This window comes from Amborella trichopoda, chromosome 3 (assembly GCF_054954075.1).
Source record: "Amborella trichopoda isolate Santa Cruz 75 chromosome 3, AtrichopodaSantaCruz75HAP2 v2.0, whole genome shotgun sequence".
NCBI lineage: Eukaryota > Viridiplantae > Streptophyta > Magnoliopsida > Amborellales > Amborellaceae > Amborella > Amborella trichopoda.
The window spans coordinates 8,444,839-8,467,500 of record NC_142338.1 but is presented as its reverse complement, the minus strand read 5'-3'; the positions used below and the strand labels follow the sequence as shown (position 1 = coordinate 8,467,500).

The following is a 22,662-nucleotide window of genomic DNA, read 5'->3' as shown; positions in this document are numbered from 1 at the left end:
CAAATGTCTAGAATCCAAATGTACCTGGCAAATGAACATCTGGACTGCAGCTTGGAGGAGCAAAGCCTTCCTTCCAACCCTGTCAACAATGGCAATGCTGACGAAGGTGGCGATGACATTAACTAAACCTGTGATCACAGCAGACAAGAGTGAGGCGTCATTCTTGAAGCCCATGGTCTGGAAGAGCACGGGGGCATAGAACATGATGGCATTGATCCCTGTCAACTGCTGAAACACCTGAAAAATAAACCCCATCAAACCATCAGAAGCTGTTTGAGTACCGAGAAAGAGAGGCAGAGATAGGTGGTACCTGCAGGATGATAGAGATAAACAGACGTGGATGACCGTCACGCCTCATAAGCCTGTGGTAGGGGTGCTTAACTTCACTCGCAGTCTCACATGCCTTAACAAGCTGCTGGAATTCGGGTTCGACATTCTTAGTCCCTCTAATTCTCTCAAGAGTGGCCTTCCCCTTCTCACTCTTCCCTCTTTCTATCAAGCTTGTTGGTGTCTCCACAATGAGCAATGAGCCGAAGCATAGCAAGGCCGCAGGTACACCAGCAAGGCCAAGAGAGAGCCTCCAACCCCATGGGTGTAAGGAAGAAGCCCAGTAATTAACAAGGTTGGCAATCGAGATCCCAACTGTGATTAAGAGTTGGAAAAGGATGTTTAGACTTCCTCTCCATTTTGTTGGTGCGATCTCCGAGAGAAACAGGGGAACTGCCTGTTGTGATGTTGGAGGAGAGTTAGTGGCTGTCTATCAAATGTAATTTTGATGTTTTCAATGATGTTTGGTGAGTTTTTTTACGGAAAAAGTTTATATAAGGTTGCAACCTAGAATTAAAAATGTACTTCAAAAATCCATCCGAAAAGGTTATTGCAATGTTGAAAAACTCTCATTGATCATCTCAACATTGTGATATGAATGTGGGAAAAAAAAAAAAAAAAAGGTTTTGAGTACTAGAAATAGTATATTTTGCAACATATTATCTAGACCTGTCTATTTTCAAGATTTTAATATGTTTATGGATCTACTTTAATTTAAACCATTTTTGAAGTATAAAATTTTACAATTAGATATGAAAATAGGTGTTAAGATAATCCTAAGAATTTTTTACATGTTATGATAAAATTTGGAGGTGAGCCTTAGTTGGTTTGTTTAAGGTTGTTGAGTTATAGAATTTCTATTTACATCTTTTTTTAATTTTTCTAGGATTTTTTGAGTGATAAATGATTAAATTATTTTTTTCCAAATTCACCTTTATCTATATTTTTGAATACTTCTTTAGACATTTTCTTTTTAGTTTAGTTATTTTTTACACTAATTTTTATTTTTAATACGGATTTTGTAATTTTTTTCAAAAATTTAAACTCTTTTTGGGCTTCTATACTACTCAAGTTAGTCCACTTGAAATCTCCTGAATTACTCGCCTCGGGAAGGAGTTACCTGTGTTCTATACAAAGTAAAGCATGGAAAATAAGGAGAGAGGTGGGGTTATTTTTCCATTATTCCTTAAGCACCAAGGAGCTATCTCATTAGCTCGCATTAATAAACTGCTGCTCTTTCCAATTTCCTCCAACTCAAATATAAAATGTATGACGATGAAATTAGAAATAAAAAGAAAATGTTATTCATCTTTGCTGTCCAGTATGTGTCATGAGCAATACCCAGCAGATTAGGCATGTGTACAGGAGGAAAGATTAAAATTTAGTGAATTGAGCAATTAAAATCTAATAGATAAATGATTAGTGCGTGTTAATAATATTGGAAATAATTAAAATAAGGCGCACCTCCAAACTTTGTTACAAGATGCAATTTTGGTATCCAAAATTTTTAGGATAGCTGGAGAAACTATTTTAGTTATAAAATTTAAACTCCGATGAAATCAAGCATGTCTATAAAGGCATGAAAATATTGAAAATAGACCGTCGAGATAATGTGTTGTAAAATGTAGTATTTTAATATCGACATCGAGATGATGAATTAAATGGTTTTGCAATTTCAGGTGGTAAATGTTATAAAAAGATTTTTTTAATTTAAAACAAACCTACCGAATAATTTGGTACCCTAATAACAAACCTCTAGAAATAGTTACATCTTAATGACAAACCTACCGAATAATTTGGTATCCTAATAACAAACCAAATTAGGTTGTAATACGTAGAAAAAAACTTGTAAACAAAGATTAGGTTGTGAACGCCAAGGGGGAGAGAGAGAGCTGCTATGTTAGAGAGAGAGAGAGAGAGAGTTGCTATGTTAGAGAGAGAGAGAGTTGCAGGGAACCTGATTAGCAAAGCCAACCCCAAGGCCGAGGAGGATCCTTCCGATGATCAACATGGGGAGGTTAACGGCACCAGCAGTGAGCGCAACTCCACCCAAGAAGAAGAGAGACGCCGCTCTCATCGTCGGCCTCCGCCCATATTTCTTGCAAACCCAAGCGGCCAAAAAGGTGGCGACCATCGCCGCTAAATAGAGAGAGGAAGTGAAGGCTTGGAGCCTTTGGCTGTTGAATTTGCAGTAGTTGTTCTCATGGGTTCTCAACTTCCGAGCATACACCGCCGGAAAGAACTTCTCCAGAAAGTCATCCATGGCCGTCACCCCGCCTGCATTCACCATAACACAACATGAATTCTTTCTCTCTCCCTCTAAATAAAGCCGAGGATAAATTCATTAGTTCTCTCTCTAAATAAACGAGGAGAGAGAAAGTGAAGAATACCTGAGATTCCAATGTCGTAGCCGAACATGAGGCCACCGGTAGCTGAAATGAGGGCGCAGATGAACACGTAGAATGTAATCCTCCCATCGCCGTCAATCTTAGGACTCGAGTCCAGTGTGAATACTGGCCCCGCCATCTTTCAGGCAGCAGCTAGCTTTAGAGAGAGAATGGAAGAAGAATGAGAGAGAAGGGAAGAGGCGAACGATATATATAGCTTATTGAGAGAGGGAGAGTTAGGAGTCCTACGTTGGGTAGGATTTATGTTTTGGCTAAGAATGGATAAACTCGAATTAATTTTGAGTTTAAATTATTTGGAATTCCTATGAGATTTGAGAAGTCCATTAACTCATATATTAATAATCTTGAGTGATCTTCGAAACTCAGAAGTCCATTATCTCATAAATTAATAATAATAATAATAATCTTGAATGATCTTGGAATAATAATAATAATCTTGAATGATCTTGGAAACTGAATATTATTTAAACAATATCTGGATTGTCTCTAAGAAATAAAAATGGAAAGTTTGCGTTTTGCAACGATATTCCCACTAGTTTTGGGGAACAATTTAAAAAATGATCCCAAGATACCCTCCCAAGTGCGCCTATAGAGGATAGCTGGGTATTTTCATAATTTTTTAGACTACATATAAAACGTTATTTTTGGATTTATAGTTTGTGAAGATAACTTTTGTCCTAATCACTCTAGGGAAAGGTTTCTATGCGATTTTGATCAAGAGAGCAAACGGTAGCCGTTTGATCTTAGATCATCGCAAAGTATTTTATTTTTAGTTTTTTTTTTTATACAAATTGTATGAATATGAAATTTTGTACCTGCCATCTTTTCATTGGGGCACACCTATAAAAAATATTAAAAATAATTTTTTGATAAAATGTAATAACCGTAATACCCCATGAAACTTTCAAAAGTATTCTGATCATTTTATTTTATTGAAAATATTTTTTATATATTTTTTGCTAGTACGAGTTTAATAGAGGAATGGACTTCCAAAATTTGGTGTCAAAATAGTTTATACAAGAAATATTTTAAAAAAAAATAATAGAGATGTGACATTGTGATTGGAGCAATCTTAACCCTCCATTCAGAATGGACTGTTGGATAAAGGGAAGATAGAATTTCTATGTTGTAGGGAAAGCATAGAAAGCTTGCCCCATCTCTCTATGGTTTGTGGCGAATGCAGTTGAGATTGTTCTCGCGATAACATACTCTAAATCTGCTAAAAATCTCAAGAATTGTATCCCCTGAAGTTATTTATCAAGATTATTACCAAAGAGGTCTAGGAATTATCGTAATGCTCAAGAAATTTGTTTAGGCAGGTAGAAAGCAAGAGTTAAGTTTGGGATCGAAAAGATTTGTCTAGTATATCCTCAAAAGATTTGTCTAGTATATCCTCAAATTTTGGGATCGAATAGATTTGTTCATAGTATATTTTGGTTTGGAGAGTAGATGGGCAATACGCAGGAGTATGAAATATTTTGGCATAACAAATTTTGGGATTATATCCTCAAATTTTGGGATCGAAAAGATTTGTCTAGTATATATTTTGGTCTAGGAAGTACATGGACAGTACTATACTCCTGTTGGAGTATGAAATATTTTGGCATAACAAATTCAACATCTATAACGAACTTGAAGTTAGATGTCAAGAAAGATAAAGTTAGATATCAAGAAAGATAAACACACCAAGAACAATTTATTATATAATAAATTTTAAAAAATAATACAAAAAAAAAAAGTTAAATCCAAACTTACAACAACTCTCTATGGGGAAGGATGCTATTTTATTACAAGAAAATGAAAATCAATATTCCTTGTGAACCAAAAATACTACTTTTTATCCAGAGAGAATATTTTTCAAATCCCTTAGTATAAAAGTGCATTTTTATTGAAAATAAAATTCATAGGTGGAAAATTCAAAAAATTAACAACTCTCACGGCCTTACTTTATTATTTATAAAAATAATTTAATCCTAATCCTATACGCATGTAAATCTTGTTTGTGAAGAGATAAGGAGATATCCCTACTAATCACTTATCGCTAGAAAATATTTTTAAAATGGTTAAATTTAGTAATCCGAAAATATAGTTTGATAACTTAATTTTATCTTTTACATGCAAACGAACCTTATCTATAAACTATGACGTTACTGTAGATTATTTTTCAAATCCCCTTAAATATAAATCAAAAAATTAAATAATTTGCAAAAAATTAGTCCTGGCCCTTCATTTCGACCCCTACGATTAAATAAATGAAATAAAGAATCAAATTCTCTACGATTAAATAAATGAAATAAAAGAAGCAAATCTTCTATGGGACTTAAATTACAACTCATAATTGCACTGATTTTACAATGTATACAATTTTTAGTTCTGTTTCCTAGGTATTATAAATAGAAAATTGTAGTCCATATTTGCGAACAACAGTTTGTTTTATTCTTTGAGATGTTCACTTCTGGTTTCTTACTGATTATTTGATTAAGTGGGGCACATAAAACTTAGATGCTATTGTGAAGCACAAATAAATTTTTCACAAAAGAAGAAGAAGCATTCTCAAGAAGGGAAAGATAAGAAGAATTGTAAAAAAGCGAAGTCTAGTTTCAGCAGAGAGAAAATTTTTAAAAAGTTTGCTATGAGTAAATTGTGTTTTTTCCGAAAGGGAAAGAAAGAAAAGAGAAGGAGATGGAGAGATGGTTTTATGGAAGAAGATAATTCTTATGGGCCAGCGCTACGTGATTTTGAAGAGCACCGAGGATGGTGAAATCGTACTTTACGATGAGAAAGATGACCAGATTAAGGAGATGAAGCCTAAGATATGTATTGCGGTAATATATATCTCTTGATCTTTCTTGCTTTTCATTCCTTGAAACAATAAGGAGAAAATCCATAGTTCCTCCTACTTCTTCGACATTGGCTTTGAGGACTTCTGCAGCGTAAAGGGTTTTAATATAGGATTTAAGCTATCCATCAAAGACATTAATTATGATTTTTTTATTAAAAAAACACACTATCATTGCAATAAAAAGGCGCATTAAAGATTGTTTCTTGCGCCTTGGATCAAATTTGCATCAAAACCTAGGCATAGTTTTCTTTTCTTTTTTTGATGATTTCATATGCAAAGGGTCCTGTGGGATTCCCACAAGGTTGTGGTCCTAGCAACGAAATGCATACCATGGGCTATGATTTGTCTAACAAATAGCTAAACTAAAAATGGCCTTCTCCTTGATGCACTTCAAAAGCTAACAAGCTTTTGCTTCTTGATTGGCCATGTTGTAGCTGATACTGACAGCTCTATTCTTACTTAAAATAAATATAATAAAACATGTCATAGTCGAAAGGCACATTAGAGATTGTTTCATCTACAGCACGAAAGCATGTCATGAATGCCGTTGTCAAAAGGCGTCTTGGGCCTCGACAAGTCCCATGGTGTCTTCAAATAGAACAGCAATGTGTGAAACAAGAAGACCACCACGACAAATTGCAAATTTTCAACAAAAAAGAAAAAGGAGTGCAAAAAACAGAAATTGAGAAAAAGGCAAAAGAAACCCAAAAAGGGAAAAGTTTGTAAACAAATGCATACTCCTAGTCGTATAATTTATTGGGTTCAAGCTTCAATCACTAAGTCATGTTATTTTAGAACCCAAATAACAAAGTCATGTGTAGAGATGACCTGCCATTATCATATAATAGCCCCTTTATGCGCGTAAGTGTGGAGAGAGAGAGAGAGAGAGAGAGAGAGAGCTTTAAATAGCATGGCAAAGTCTACCATGCAGATAGTAGAAACACCATGAATATGCTCATGCACCTGAACCTTGACAAGTGTGAACTCATAAACGCGCATCTAATGAAACCCTTGTCTTTTCACACGCTTGAAAGAGTAGTCAACAACTAATTAAGCTCCAAGACTTGCCATTCATTTTTTTCAGAGTCTCAAGACTTGCCATTTCTCCAAATATTCAAACAATCCTCCACATCCTTTAAACAAGTATTTTGGAAATTACAGAGAATCCCCAACCATGGGGTGTAACTGTTAACTGTGAAACTGAAGAAAAATATTGCGAAAAACAAACAATGCATTCTTTTGGGCAGTTCAGTGGAAAAGATCAAACTTGAGACATATTGTCACAAGTGTCAACCGCGAACCGATCAAAAACCGACCCAATATGAAACAAACCTTACCAATTTCTCATCTCGAACTATTAAGACGGTGAAATTTGGAGGTGGATTCCCACTGTAGCTATATTCAGTCACACTACTCGCACAATTATCAAGGTCTACGATACAATGACAAAAGATATACAACGCTCCTTACAAAAGTGGAGCGCCTCATACACATATATACTGCTAATCACTGATGGAGGGTAAAATAAAGAAATGAAATAGAGGAGTAAAATAGAAAAAGAATTGCTTAGAATTGGGGAGGGACCACCTTCATGGTTATTCTTGGGTCAGAAGATTATCAAGAAGCGGCTGCTCCATACTCGATTTTCCAAAAACTCTTTTACTGGAATGATGATCCCTGCAAAACAGAAGTAACGGCTTCCTGTTAACATTATGGAGAAGTGGTGGCACAAAATTGAGGGCCCCAACATGATCTACATGACTTACAGCTGGATATCCATCCAAGATCAATTCAATCATCTTTCAGAAGCAAAAAAAAAAAAAGAACTGATATAAATCCCATAGTATGCAAGCCTTCTAGAGAGAAATCATGCTATTACGTAGAGAAATTTACCATTTAGACTGTGGTTTAGAAACCATAATCAAAATTTCCAAAAAATAGAACTTAGATTATCAGATGATGTGTACCTAAACTCACTCATAGTACTATAAATGAGTGCCATCAGAACTGCCTCATTTTGGGATCTCTCACAAATTGCTATAGTGTAAGATTAGTGACTCTCAGAATTGAAGAGATTTGTCAATGTAAGATAACTGGGTTCTTGACATACCAAACATAAGATGTAGCTGAAGCTGGATTAGGACTACTGAGAAGAAAACTAGAGGTTAGAATAAGACGTAAGCCAAGTCTTCCTAGCCTCAAACCCATGAGCAAACAAAATAACAGCTAAATGCTACAACCAGGCCAAACTATTCTGGCACAGAAACACTAAAAAGCTTTTTGATCCTGAACACTTCCGCTAAGTCTTCCAGATGTTTGAGCATCTGATGTTAATTCACCATGTCTTTATATTGAAAAGCACTTATGTTTTATAAACAAACTATTCAACCAGCTAGCAGCAAATTGGTACACAAGGCTGAGAAGAAAATTAGAAATGTCCAAAGGGACATGCAGAAATATCACCCAAAATCAAAGGCTCATATACAAGTTGAATGGAAATTTATCAAAATACACCTGACAGATGAACTATGATATCCTGTACCTATTTCTTTTGGTTTAATTACGAAAAGCCGACCAATGGTTGAAAATGGTTAAAATGTTAGCTGATCTTTTAGGTATATTTTAATATATTTTCCTTAAATTTTTGCGATGTTTACCTGTTAACCCTCTTCCAAAACAACTACTTAGTCAACAGAAACCACACGCTAAGGACCTCTTCCTAAATGGCGCCAACCAAAGTATGAGTTAGCTCCAAAATATGTTGAAGTCTTATGAAAAGATCAGTGGCAATCAACATTGTTCGAGCATAGCTACTAGTCCAAAATATCAAACTTCCAATGTTCTAGTATAAATTCTCTTGTTAGCAGACATTCAAGCTCAGACCATGCACGCAGACATTCAAGCTCAGACCATGCATGGCATATTTGCTATACATATTAAGCAAGCTATCAACTCCGCACAATCGAATCAAAATTTCGGAAGTATGTTGCAAAACTATAATAAGAAAATGCCTGAAAGATATCGTACAGGAACTGCATGTGGGAGAGTTTGTGCTATGGATATCATCTAAAGAGATTTGAGGCATGGGTCACTAACTTTGTTTGAACCACCAGCCAGGACTGTTAACTTAGTGGCACATTAAAATTGCAGTCTTACATTACTTGCACCAAAATGGAAGAGAATTAACACAGGCCAAGCCGCATCAAGACCTTACACTGGTTGACTGTAGTTCCATTGTAGCCGAATCTTCTCTGTCCTGCAATTACCACTAGCAGCTCAGATTTCAACAAATCTCTCTACAACTAGACGACCTCCATACAATTGACAAAGCAATACCTCTTCTAACAAGTCTTTCCTTGTGATCAATCCAATAACACGAGAAGCCCGGGGAACAACAAAAATATGCCGTAATCCTAATTGTCGGAAAAGATTGTATACCTGAAATACAGATACCATTGGAGTATGTTTGTAATGACCATACATGAAGGAGACCAGAATCAAGGAGCAATATCATGATCAAATGAAAATTTCTCACCTTCGCCAAAGACATATCTTCTGGAACAAGATAAGGAGAGGGGTTAAGAAACGGGGCAAGATCTATATACATTTCCAAGTCTTCTTGACTGAGATGAATATCTTCTATGGAAATTCCTTTACTGGAGACAGGTTTCACAAATTCACTAGATGTATGCCTGAAAACAGGAGATAAGCTATTTCAAAACTTGTGTTGAATGGGAAAAGTTGAAGGAAATACATATATGAATAAAGAATTCCACTCACCTGATCGGTAAAGAACCTCTAGTATCATATGGCAAAGGGTTGTGCTGAAAATCCAACTTAGACTGAAGGAGTACCAACACCTGACTGAGAAAGGACAAAAAGTTAAACTCAATGGGTGGGTATAGTAAGTTTTTCGCAACCACAACTGTGAAGAGATGCATCATGTGTCTTTCTAAAATTGAAAGAGAACTACAGAAGGAAAAAGAAAAACAAAAACAAGACAGTGGTTCCAGCTTTTCCACCTACGAAGAATGAGTCCAATGACAAGTGTCTCTCCACTCCGTGAGTGATCTATCACCTGCACATGCAAGATTTTAGCAAAAAAAATTACTAACAAATATATGCCAAAGGAAAACAGGGGAGTTATCTTATAAGCACAGATAGATACTTACTGGAAAGCCATTGTGTTTGTTGCTTCGTAGGACAGAAACCAAGTCGGCAACTTTGACGATACGAGGGAAATAAACAACCTTTTAAACAAATAACAAAGATATGCCTCATTTCAGACAGGATTCATAAAATGTCAGAACATAGCAGAAAATTGCAGTCATCCTAACAACCTTTTGATTCGTGCAGGCCTCCTTTGCAGTCATTTTACGCATGTACTGCCTAGGTCTGGACTCAAGTAATGGGATACCCCTTAGATGAGCTTGTGCTTCATAAAACCCTTCATTGAAAATATCACCAACAGCCTGAGGAAAAGGTATATTATAAGCAGTTAGGCATCAGAGTATATAAAATCACAACACACAGAATTAACATAGGCAGAACCAACCTTTGATATTAGAAGAACTAGCATGATAAGTGGCAAAAGTTTCAGATTATTTGTGATCTCAACCATAATAACGCAAAGGGATACTGTCATCCGCATAGAACCACCAAGAAAAGAAGCTGCTCCAAGAAGAGCATACCTGAAAAATTAAATCACATTCAATAAATATATCCAATGTGATATGATGTTCTCTATGACAAAAGAGTTCAGAGTCAATTATTAAAAGAAAATATTTAGTTTTAGTTTGTTCTCATTACTTATGATAAATAAGAGAGGGAAAGAGATATTACAAAGACAAGAAATATGATGCATTTAATCTGCATTAAGAAACAGAAAGTATGTATCGGCCCCAAGCCCATCATGGAAACATGTATGTGGTAATAATGCACATAGACCAAAGATCCAAGAAATTTTGGAAACTCAATATCTATCAAATGTATATAATATTCTACTATAGTTGGAAATTTTCCTGCTGTAACTCCTATGCATGTTGACTTACGTTTTAACTCCCATAATAGGGGCATACTACCCCAGATTCGTAGAGTGAAAATTCGTCTATATTTTTCACAATCTTGTGCCTGAATATTACTCTCTCTCTTCTCTTCTCTTTCAATTTTAACATGGTATCAGAACATGACTTGAAACCTAGGACATCCACTATTTCCAGAGACTCTAGAGTCGTCATTTTTCTATCCTTTTGTGGGCTTAAAAATGTGATCTATCAGCAACCTCGTATATTTTCAGTAAGACCACTTCGCTTTTATTTTCCAATTAGTAAGTTTTATCCCAAACTCTTTTTCATTTCCAGCAAAAAAATCCAAAAACATATATCCTTTTTTTTTGTTTTTTTTTTTCACCCCATACTAAAGAATCACAAACATATTCTATGCCCTTTTTGTCCAAACAAACCACAAAACAGGGAATCTTTGCAAGCTTTGAAACTAAGGAACTAGTACCTCGGGAAAGGACCTAGGGTTTCGAGTTAAAGAGAAAAGAAAAATGTCATAAATCAAGCACAATCTTTCCCATGGAAGCAGTCAACCTGACCATCTGAGATTGATGATCACTACAATTAAGCTAGATGGGAAAACCTACTTAGAATGGTCCCAATCAACCAAAATGTCCAAAGGAAGCCAGAAAAAAGTGGGCCGTATCACAGGAAAAGTGAAAGAGGCTCTCATATAAATGATAAAAGTCGATCCATTATAAATGAGAAAGTGAAACTTTGGCAGCAATGACATGGCTTCACTCATGCAGCCAAGTATCAGCAGCAGGGGATTGCTATTTCTTAGAGTTGAGGTATAGCTAAGACATAAATGCAATGAGATGATATGGCTATAATTTATCAATTGCATCGCAAAATAGCAAATTTACAGCAAGGGGAGATGGTGGTGGAAGAATGCTACGGGCTACTAAAGCATAAGTGGGAAGAACTAGACCACTATCGGCCTCTTAATCCCAGAGTTTACGATATTAAAAAACAAGCCAAGTAACAAAGGATCTTGGAGTTCTTCGCAGGCCTACATCAGGGCTTTGAACTTTAGAGTACAAATTCTAGGAAAGAACAACTTGCCCACTCTTGTATCAGTCTATAATTATGTAATGGGCCAAGCCAGTAGAAAAGCTATTGCAGAATGACAAAACTCAAGCATCCACCCTGAACAATCAGCCTTTGCAACAACTTTCAAGCAAGGAAAAGCAGGTACCAAAGGTTCAAATCGTGCCCACTTTCTCCCATCAAAAAAGGAGAAAATCAAATGCTCCCAATGTGGGGAACAGGAGAAACACCCATGAGCTCTGCTGGGACTTGCATCCACACTCAAGACCAAAACCAAGGAATGCAAGAGCCTATATTGTATTGAATGAAGGGGAGGAAACTTCAAGCACACAAACCCATGTATCTGATCCAAGAGATCAGGTCTTCAAAGATTTACGACACCAGTTCATTGCTCTGAAGGCTTCACGCAGCTCAAAGATGCTGATAGAGCAGCCAAGTACATATGAATCTGCAAACCATGCCTCCAACTCCACTTCTTCTACATCCTAGATCATTGATTCAAGGGCTAATGAATATGACAGGTAAAAAAGTTGGTTTCTTGCATTTCTGTCCTATTTCTAGCGTAAGTTAAACTTGTTGATGGATCCATGACCAGTGTTTGTAGGAGTGGAACATATAAACTTTCATCATCCTTGGACTTACCCTTTGTAATACATGATACATGTGCCTTTCTTTTCCTTCCAATCTTCTCTTCGTAAGCAGCCTCACAAAACAAGTAAATTGCAATCTCACATTCTACCACTTACATTGTGTTTGTCAGAACCTGAAAACGATGAAGACGATTGGTGGTGGACGGAAAGACAATGGGTTGTACCTGATCAACACGGGATGCACTTCTACTCCTCTCAACCCTGAGGCTAGACGTCATGAGAAAATACTCTTGTGGCACACCAGCTTAGGCCACATGTCTCTCAAATCTTTATTGTTTCCAGATGAGTTTGTTCCTTTGAATGTTCCCCAATTACAATATGAGACCTATCAATTGTCAAAACATTATAGAACATAAGATATTTGCATCTATATCCATGTCCTGGTTTATGAATAATCCTATGTTGTATCCTCTCTACCCATATAGGTGATCATGCCCATATCCACATGAGTGAACCTTAGTGTTAGGGTTTGTGGCCTTCAAAGCCCGTGAAAGCATGTAAAAATAATAAACATCATGAATTATGCACTTCAGTGAGAGTGCATGTGTTGACAAGCCTGCGGTTGGGCAGTTTATAAACCCAAGTCATGTCCAAAACCCTTTCCTCCAGGCATAGGCACTACTGATGAGGGCTTTTTGAAGGGTCATCCCTTGTTGAGGTCGGACATATGTTCAAGCACGTTGCTTTTTTTTTCTTTTTTTTTTAAATTGTTAATTGTTGCCCAAGGACGTAGTTTTTAAGCCAAGAGAACTCAATGGTCTTCTGTGAGCGGTTTTAAGCCTGTAAGAGCGAGGGTCAAATACTCAACAAAACTTTTGCACGGCCTATACACATGACAACCGCATTTTGAGAAGCAACCCTATAAAGGGATACATGTACATGTGCATAGAGAGAGTCCCCCTTGCACTATAATGATATGTGCATGTGACTTGCTCTTGGGAGAACATGTAATCCACATACCAAGACAGTGTTTTGACTACTTACTGGTCAGCTCTGACATGTCAATCATGAGCAATGGGCCATGGACCTCATTGGCCTCATTTGAGAAGATAGTTGTGATTACGGATCCTGACAAAGGTTGAGTGCCTTGGCAGTCACTTTTCTTGATCCATTGGTACCAATCCACTTCTAGAGCTATTTCTAAGTGTTTTATATTCCAGTGTTTTTTAGATATTTTAAACTTCTTTCCATTCACCAAAACTCCAAAATAGGCAGCCCTAATATTTTAGAGGTTTGTGAGGGTATTGTGGGACCCACATGGGGGACCAAGGGCCTAGCCCCACACATGAGAGGACACCACATGCATGAAGTGGGACATGGTTGCCCACATGGGCCACACCCCCCACTTCTTTCCAGTTTATTATGGGCTCCTGGGAAAGAAAGATTTCCTACTTGTTAGGGAAATCTTTCCTAAGATATTTTGTTAGATCTTGAAAGTTTTAGTTGGTTGAAAAACATATTCCTATGACTTTGGATATTGACCAAGACTTTTAACTTTGAATATCTACAATTCTTTGTGAGGGAAAAGAAATTTTAGTCAAAATAGAAGATGACATTTGACTGGTTTATCCTAGCTTGACTAGAAGTAGATATGGGTTAAAGATTCAGGGGATAATATTTTTAGATTCCTTACCTAAATCATGATGGCTGATTTAGGAATGGATGGAGGATTTGTTTTTGTCACCTCACAAATTACCAAGAAATTTCTTGGACGAACTGAATCCTAATCTAAGTGGAATAACCTCAGGCCATTGAGGCCTGTATAAAGAGGGGTCTTCACCACATTCTCAGCATCAATTTCTTAGACCTCTCTCTCTCTCTCTCTCTCTCTCTCTCTCTCTCTCCACACACACACACACACACACACACACACACACACAGGAAGATACTACAAAACGCCTTTAGGCGAAAATGATCATTGATTTCGCCTACCCTCATCACCGCCCAAAGTTCATCACACGGTCATGATTGTCTGGTAGTGTTTCATTTTCATTTTTCCTACAAATCGGAAGGACCAAAAATTTCGAGCGTGTGTTCATCAAAAATAGGCGAATCTACGGAAAAATATCAAAAAAATATTTTACATGAAAACATTAACCAAAATACCACAGAAAAGTTTCGCGGGTATTTTGGTCAATAATTTTTTATGAATTATTTTTTTTATATTTTTATTAGGTGCGCCTCACTAAGATGTACACACGCTCCAAATTTCAGGTCATTCTGATTTGTAGAAAAAAAAATGAAAAATGAAATACTACCGGACAATCATGACCGTGCGATGAACTTTGGAAGGTGATGAAGGTAGGCGAAATCACAATTCATTTTTGCCTATAGGCGTTGGGAAGACTTTTCCATATATATATATATATATATGAAAAATGATTTTGTGAGCCAGTGGGCTCACAAGTAAAAATGAGTCCAACGGCTCAAATTGACTCTGGGCAGATCTAACGATCACGGATGCCTAATAATGTTTGAATTTTAATTTTTTTTCTACAAATCCAACTCACTTGAAATTTTAAGCGTGTGTTCATCTAAACTAAGTGAATCTTCAAAAAATATCAAAAAAATATTTTAAATGAAAAAATTGACCAAACTACCCCCATAAAGGGGTATTTTGGTCATTTTTTTGCAAATTATTTTTTTTTATATTTTTATTAGGTGCGGCAGGAACACACGCCTAAAATTTCAAGTGATTTGGATTTTTAGAAAAAAAAATTAAAATTCAAATACTATCGGACATCCGTGATCGTCAGATCGGCCCAGATTCAATCTAGGCCGTTGGGCTCATATTTTCTTGTGAGCCCACTGGCTCACAGGATCATTTTCCTATATATATATATATATATATATATATATATATATATATATATATATATATATATTGCATGCCCCCGACCTAGAGACCTTGGAGTGGCATGCACCACCTAGGATATACAGAGAGGGTACCCCCAGCCCTGATGTCGGTTAGGGGAGGTATCACACAGTGGCACATGCCCCATAGTTTTAAAAAAAAGGAAATCCTAATAGTAGTAACCCATGCTCTAGCCCCATGGTTTTGTGATACGGTATTCCAAAGGTGCTTCCGAGTTTTAAGGATTCGACCTAAGGATCAAGTGCACCATCGGTTCAGTAATCAGTTGTGGGGTGTGCTGAGTCATAGGGGGTAACTAGGCAAAGGTTCAGTCTTCCCAGTTTTAGATTGTGATGGGGGGGGGGGGACGAGGGGGGGAGAGACAGGTGGGGATGCGGGGCACAACATATTTTATTTTTTTTAAATAAAAAGATTGATGCTAAAGAGGTAATTAAGATAGGAAAACACAAACTCAGCCTACATGAATTCTGAAAGAATATTGAGAAAGGCTAATCCAAATCCAAAAAAAAACAAATAAGTTTCTGTCAAATCTGCAATGCCCTGAAATACCCATAGCTGCTGCTCCTGCAACCCATCCACAAAATTCATAGGAAGAGCAAAACTATTAGACTAACACCTCAAGTACAGAAAATAATCGACAAAGACACATTTAACTTACCCATTGTCACAAGAGTTTCCCAATCCACTTCAGGAAACCTCAAAACACAAAATCAGACTATGGAAAGTAGGAGAACAATGAATAGAAACCAATAGATTATTAGCTCCTCTTGGCACTAAATTCAAAATGCATAATAAATAAGGTATCGACTACAGGGGATGTACCCGAATTCCAAAGAAACGAATAGATGCCACATGAGGGAGCACCAAACAACTCCTAACCCTCCAAGCCACCAGCCCTTCCATGATGATGTCATAATTATCACACAACATAAACGGGCGGTGTGTGTGTGTGTGTGCGTGTGTGTGTTCGTCACCCTCTTTAGCATTTTGCTCTTTTTTCGCAGTTTCTTCTGAATTTGCCTCCTCCTCTATCTCCCTCTCCCTATGTGAGTGTGAGGTACCAGTCGCAGTCGTTGCTCGAGTGGCCCTTGCTCGAGTGGCCCTCCTAGGATTAAAAGCCGACCCAAAGCCTCATCAACCATTTCCAGGTCAAACCATCCCCGGGGAAGACCTCCTCACTACCAGAGTCCCCAACTAGCCAATTGGAAGCATTCTCCATGTCTTTTGAAATGATGAGATCCTTCGTTTACTAGTTAAACTTCTCCATGACCCTCTAATTCTCTCTAACAAAAACCAAGTCATTGAGCTTCCTTTGCTCAAGCCTATTTCTTCTCTTTATATGCACTTATAGGAAAGAATGCATGAGTACTAGACTACTAGTGTACTACAAGTCTACTATTATTACTATTATTACTAACTAAGCCATCTGTTAGTAATCTATTATATCATATGTTAATATGTTCTAATTATTTATTATCTTCTATGAATCTATATTAAAAATGAACTAGCAAACAAAAAAAATAATAATGTCATCTCAAACAAACTCCAATTGCACTATAAACAGAAGAGGTAGTTGTTAAACTCAAGATCCGAATAGCCATCTTCTGGAGGTGTGGAGCTTTACATCCCATGTAGTCTCCACCATTGGGCTACAATATGTGGGCAACTTTTATAAGTCATTTAGGTATTTAACATTATCATAGAATTTTTAGAAACTTGAAAGAAAACTTTCAAACAAAAATACAAAATATAATATTATTACCTGGTTCGACTTTTCTTTTGACTTATTGCCATATCTTTCCCGGATGACATCAAAGCACACTTGTACGAAATGAGCTCTTCAGTTGATATCTTATCTTGGAAATTTGGATCGGGAACTAATCTCTCAAGGCACTCATTAAAATCATCCATAATTGTATCTTTTGCCTCAATATCAACATCAGCATGAAGGAACTTGGGTTCAAGTAAGCACCCCGCTGGATGCAATGATCTCTGGAGCTGCCTATCCCCCACTTAGCATCTATAATCTCCCAAATTGGACTGTACTTGGCCTCATCATTGCCCAAGTTCTCTGCAATCTCTTTCATAGCTCCTTCAAGTGCATCATATATAAAGCACATAGAAGGCTTATAAGCATCAACCATGTGTTAGACATTCACCAAAGGTACAAATACTAATATCGCATGCTTTACCCCACAACAAAAATATTTAGAATGAATAATATTTCGTGCCTTCTTACCCTTGACATCTCTAGACCACATACACCTACTATTATCCTTTGAAGCAAACATAGTCCTCAATAGGATCCTCCATTTATACATGCTCTGAAGACTAAAGACTGCAGTGGAAAATCTAGTGACCCCAGGCTTCACTAGATCCCTCTTCTTAGTAAAGTTGTGCCTCATGGTAAGGGTAATAATGTGATTGTATATGAAGATTGTAACCTTCTTAGGCTTAGAAACAACTCCTTTAATAGCATATCTATGCAATGTGCAACACAAGGAGTCCAAAATATGTGAGGCTTCTTCTGGTGAAGCAAATGACTTGCAGCTATATTGGGAGCAACATTATCTGTGACCACTTGAATTCCATGCTCCTCCCCAACCTCCTCAATATCATTATCAATAAAGGAAAATATATGATGAACATCATAAATATCATCAGAAGCATTAATGGATTGCAAAAGAACTGTACCCAAAGGACAATTTACTAACAAATTCATGGTACTCCTCCTATCACTCCATGAATCGGTCATTAAAGAAAAGTCAAATTTAGCCACACATCCTTATGGGTCTTGAGATATTCCTTAGTATGTTCAACTTCTTTCTTAGATAATGGCTCGCCAAGCTCATATGGACTTGGGCCTTTCAACCCTGGCCCAAATTTCCCAATTGCTTCCAATATTGTATGGAAAGCTATTCAAGCGAGTGGGCATTAAAAGAAATGTCCACATGGTAAAACCACCAAGCAAGATATTGAACCACCAGGCCTCTATTTTCCTTCTTAAATCTATTTCCAATTGTAACTTTCTTTTTCCCCTTACCCTTCCATTTCTCAATTACTATCTCGGGGTTAGGTGTAAAAAAACTATCAATAGGCCCTTTCATACGAGGCCTCATAGACCCAAAACCCATCTTACTCGTAGAGCTCTGAGTAGCAACCATGCCGACCTCGACTTCCCCTTCATCCTCATCAGTGTCAACATCATCATCAAAAATATGGACCCCTACCCACAATTCTGCTATATCCATTTCTTTTGTTATTTTTTATCCTTTTTTCAGATTCAATGTACTTAGAAATTTTTTCCTTACAAGCTCTGAGACCTTCTTATACGGGGCAACATCACCTCTAATGCAGGTAATATGTTTCTTGAATCTATCTATGCCGGTATTAGAAATATGTCTACAAAAATTGCACATAATTTTATTTGTGTCATTCTTATCCAGGTTAACACAATACTTCCATCCCAGATCCCCACTCCTAATAGACCCCGCAGAAGACATCTCAAATCCGAAAAATGGAACTCAAACAAAAATTACAAACTAACATTTTTTGCCCAATCTCTGCTCTTCGATGTTTGTGAAATCAAAAGAGCTACTAATCACCTCAAAAGTCTTCTAATACATCCAATAGCACCTTAAAAATAATTCCAATGAGAAAAGAAAAGTTTAGTTCAGAAAGCTTCTTCAACCACAAAAAATATTTTGCACTCCCAAAAATAGGTATAGCTAAGAAATTGAGGGCTTATGGAAGTGTTCTTTTAACTTTGGGGGGTTGAAAACAACCCCCCTAACCTATTTAAATGTTTTGGGGATCAAAATTACCCCTTTTCCCTTCTAGGCATCTTTAAATCGAAAAAGGACCCACTTCCATGGGCGCCCGCCTAGGTACAATGGCCCAGAACAGGGTGCCCAGGTCTAAGTATTTGGTCAGATGTGTCTTGGGCGCCTAGTCGCCGGGCGGACCGTTGTTTGAAACCTTGATCATAGATGAGCATACTCCCATTAGCACTTGTTGGATCTATAATTTCATTTGAATCCAAAAGAGTATCATTCCCCAATAGGTCAATACTTGTTTAAGATGACAAGTCAATATATGACGATTGATAGAGAAGGTTCAGTCCTTAAATGTCATGTTTATGGAGTTATTCTTCTCTCTAACTAATAGACAAAAAGATCAACTTAGGTATAAAATCTATCTGTTGAAATATGACAGAATAAACCTACAGGAGTATAATTTAATGTTTCCTAACAAATAAGGAATGAGCACTAAGATGCCAATGGTCATCCAGAAAATAAAGGATGTAAATTTTAGCTTCAAAACAAAGGAATCAAGAATTTCAATGTCCTAAGTGCAGAACTCACGTTCCTTCCTCAACATTGAGCTTCTTGTAAAAGTTGACCACAAACATTCCAACAAGGCGTCCATAGGTTGACCCTATCATTATTCCAGGAACAAACTGGCCCGCTGGTACAGCGGTTCCATATGTCACCACTGCAAGAGAATAAAACATAACCTGACAAGTAAATCAAGGAAAATATTGATCAGAACATGTTCTGGAAGTAGATCAAGGAATCTAGCTGAGACTAATATATATTTCAATTTTTAGCATAATTAACATTTTGTGCAATAAATAGAGCAAAGTTAGTCTTTAAAAAGAATAATAGGTATGGGAATCTAGAAGTTACATAAGGAAAAACTCCTGGTCAATGGAGGAGTAATTAAGAAATGTCCCCATGAAAGTACAAGATTGGCAAATAGGAAGTACCATGTCGAAGCACAAATCACTATGCTCCAAGCACTGGCAGGTGACAGCAAAAAATTTATGATTTAAAAATATAAACTGAATTGAACACCAAAATATACAATGGACAATAACTGTTTTCTATTAATATATTAATATAGATAATATTCATGACAAAGAAACATTCAGAGAAACAAATATCATTGGAGCATATAAGAACAAAGCACAACCACCACCAACAAAAACTGTAGAAGACAAAAATCAACTAGACAAGCCACTGCAGACATTCACAAAACATGACTCACATAAATCACTCATACTTCCCCTCTACCCCACCCCCAAAGCCAATTTGCAGACCAGATAGACTTTTGTGACCGACACCAGCAGCAGCGACGAGTAAACACTAAAGCAATGTACTAAAAGCACTGAAGTGGAGGTAAGCCTCCAGCATGAAACACAAAAGAAAGTTATCAATTTTCATCTCTGCAGTGCAAGATCCATTTTCAACTATGCATGAAGCAAAGTTACCTAGCTCATCTTCCACATCCATCACTCCCTATGGACCGGCAGAATCAAAAAACCTACATTCCTAAATAAACAACCCATGGTTATGAGCCCTAGAGAGACTTGGATCCACCATTGTGATTGTAGTTTGACATAGAATATTGCCGAAATGCTTAAAGGCGTCTCGAGTATACTTGAATATTCCTCATCTGCATGCACCCCATCATCAGCATAATGTAGAATGTCAATTGGTTTTGCATATTTGTATGTAATAATGGGTAACTTCCTAATGTCCATCTAGGCTTTGTATGTTATCATTGAAAGATATTTTAATAATTCAACTCTTTAGATAAATACACTTGTATGGAATGCAAGTTCAGTAATAATAGGAGTAGACACGAAGAAGTAGTTAAGATTGACAGCAAAGAAATAACAAAAAGAGCATGCTTTCAATACCTTGAGTCAATAATCCAGATAGAAAAAAATGAGAGATTGCGGAAGATGTCACACATAGATTAGAGCTGGGTGAGCAAAGTGAAGATGTGCAACCGGAGTTTTATGTGATCGCAGAATACCAATGAAGCTAAAGGGCAAGTTCTATAGGACAGTCGTGAGACCAGCATTGCTTAATGGGGCTGCATGTTGAGCAGTCAAGAGGCAACATAGCCATAGAATGAGTGTAGCTGAGATGAGGATGTTGAGATGGATGAGTGGCAAGATAAGACGGGCTAGTATTTGACATGAATACATTCGAAAGAACTTAGGTATGGCACTAATAGGCGATAAGATGAGAGAAAGTAGACTCAAATGGGCTGGCCATGTGCAGTGCAGACCCAGTACAGCACCTATTAGGAGGTGTGAGCTAGTTCAAGTGGAAGGCTCAAAAAAGAGAAGGCGTATGGCCAAAAGGGCATGGTTGAAAGTAGTGAGAAAAGATATGGGGACTTATGACCTCACTGAAGGTATGGCCCTTGATAGAGCAAAATGACGGACCGGGATTTGTGTAGCTGACCCAAATAGTTGGGAAAAGGCTTTGAGGATGATGATGAGATAAGTACACTTGTAGATAAGAAACTTAATCCATCAATAGGAATCAGTATTCTTCATTTTTCAAATCCTAATCTTTGAAACCCTGATGCAACAAAGTTTAGCACATTTTAAGGTCAGTGAATTTTAAACGACTACATGTCAAAAGAGTAAAATACAATTCAAACCAACTCCTATCAGAAATTTCAGAATCTAGTCAAGGAAAAGATCTAACTCATGGAAAATATTTAGAATTTTGCACTTCATGAGTTTAGAAAGCTCAAAGTGGATATACTATGGAGGTGGGCATCTAGTGCACAAAGGCCAATATCTGATAGGTTTGTTGATAATGAAATTGGTTCAAGTTTGAATTTCTTTTCAAGATAAATTTTCTGCATGTAAGAGACTAAATACATGTAGTCTTTTACTATTGTTAGGGATACCCTAGTCACTTTGCACCTCTACCAAGTTTTGTGGAAATCAGATACAGATCCCAGATAATATATAACAAATACTTCACTGAAGGTTCTCTTATAGGTTCTTTACTTAAGCACACACACCAGTGTTCGCAAAATCGAACTGGAACGGTTAACCGGACATGGGCCTAGAAGCGATTTAACCAGCCTAACTGGTAAACCGGCCGATTCAACCGCTCTAACCAGGCAAGTCCCAAACGATCAAAAAAGTGTTAAAAAAGTAAAAAAGATACAAAAAAAAATCTAATAAAATATGAAAAGCATATAAAGAATGTGATTAAAACATAACACACTCAAATGAAGTTGAAAATTAATGAAAAAATAGATTTTAACGAGTTGATTTGTGCCTAAAATTTTCTGAAAAAGATAGGAAAATACAAAAGTGAGTATCAATGACCAAATTTTTTTAATCTTTACCATAATGTAAAGAATATTAAAATAGCGTTCAAAAATTGACTTGACCAACTCTTTTTTTAAAAGAAAATGATCTTTATTTTTTAAAGAAAATGAAGAAAAAATTAGGTTATATATAATATAAGCCCTTATTTTTATCAACCAAGTTGGCATATTGGTTAGTGGGTCTAGTAGAAATAGAAAGAAAATGATCGTTTTTTAAAGAAATTTATCTTTTTAAAAAAAAAAAAAATTTATATTATATATAATATAGACCCTTATTTAAAAACAAAGTAATGACATTATG

At 36.7% G+C, this 22,662-nt stretch overlaps 2 protein-coding genes across 17 annotated transcripts in view; both read right to left on the bottom strand.

Moving 5' to 3' along the window:
- Nucleotides 1-2,943, bottom strand: part of LOC110006803 (sugar transport protein 8) — a 4,346-nt gene extending 1,403 nt beyond the window's left edge. The window contains exons 1-4 of the mRNA XM_088863223.1: nt 2,718-2,943; nt 2,285-2,604; nt 311-724; nt 25-237 (exon numbers count right to left, since the gene is read on the bottom strand). Coding sequence (XP_088719349.1) covers nt 25-237; nt 311-724; nt 2,285-2,604; nt 2,718-2,853 — 1,083 coding nt within the window. The 5' untranslated portion in view covers nt 2,854-2,943. The remainder of the gene's footprint in view (nt 1-24; nt 238-310; nt 725-2,284; nt 2,605-2,717) is intronic.
- Nucleotides 2,944-6,899: 3,956 nt separating this feature from the next.
- Nucleotides 6,900-22,662, bottom strand: part of CLC-D (chloride channel D) — a 38,753-nt gene continuing 22,990 nt past the window's right edge. For 3 of the 16 annotated variants that reach the window (XR_016052957.1, XM_011623115.3, XM_020664072.2), the window contains 10 exons: nt 19,577-19,728; nt 10,133-10,268; nt 9,918-10,049; nt 9,750-9,827; nt 9,600-9,655; nt 9,358-9,441; nt 9,113-9,269; nt 8,914-9,015; nt 8,787-8,833; nt 6,900-7,254 (listed from right to left, as the gene is read on the bottom strand). Coding sequence is in view for 6 of the 16 variants with exons in the window: in XM_011623115.3 (XP_011621417.1) it covers nt 7,173-7,254; nt 8,787-8,833; nt 8,914-9,015; nt 9,113-9,269; nt 9,358-9,441; nt 9,600-9,655; nt 9,750-9,827; nt 9,918-10,049; nt 10,133-10,268; nt 19,577-19,728 (1,026 nt within the window). In the remaining 10 variants the exon portion in view is untranslated. Of the gene's footprint in view, nt 7,255-8,673; nt 8,834-8,913; nt 9,016-9,112; nt 9,270-9,357; nt 9,442-9,599; nt 9,656-9,749; nt 9,828-9,917; nt 10,050-10,132; nt 10,269-19,576; nt 19,729-22,662 lie in introns of all 16 variants that reach the window. The other 13 variants (XR_016052958.1, XM_020664071.2, XM_088863220.1 and 10 more) reach the window with 7 other exon arrangements.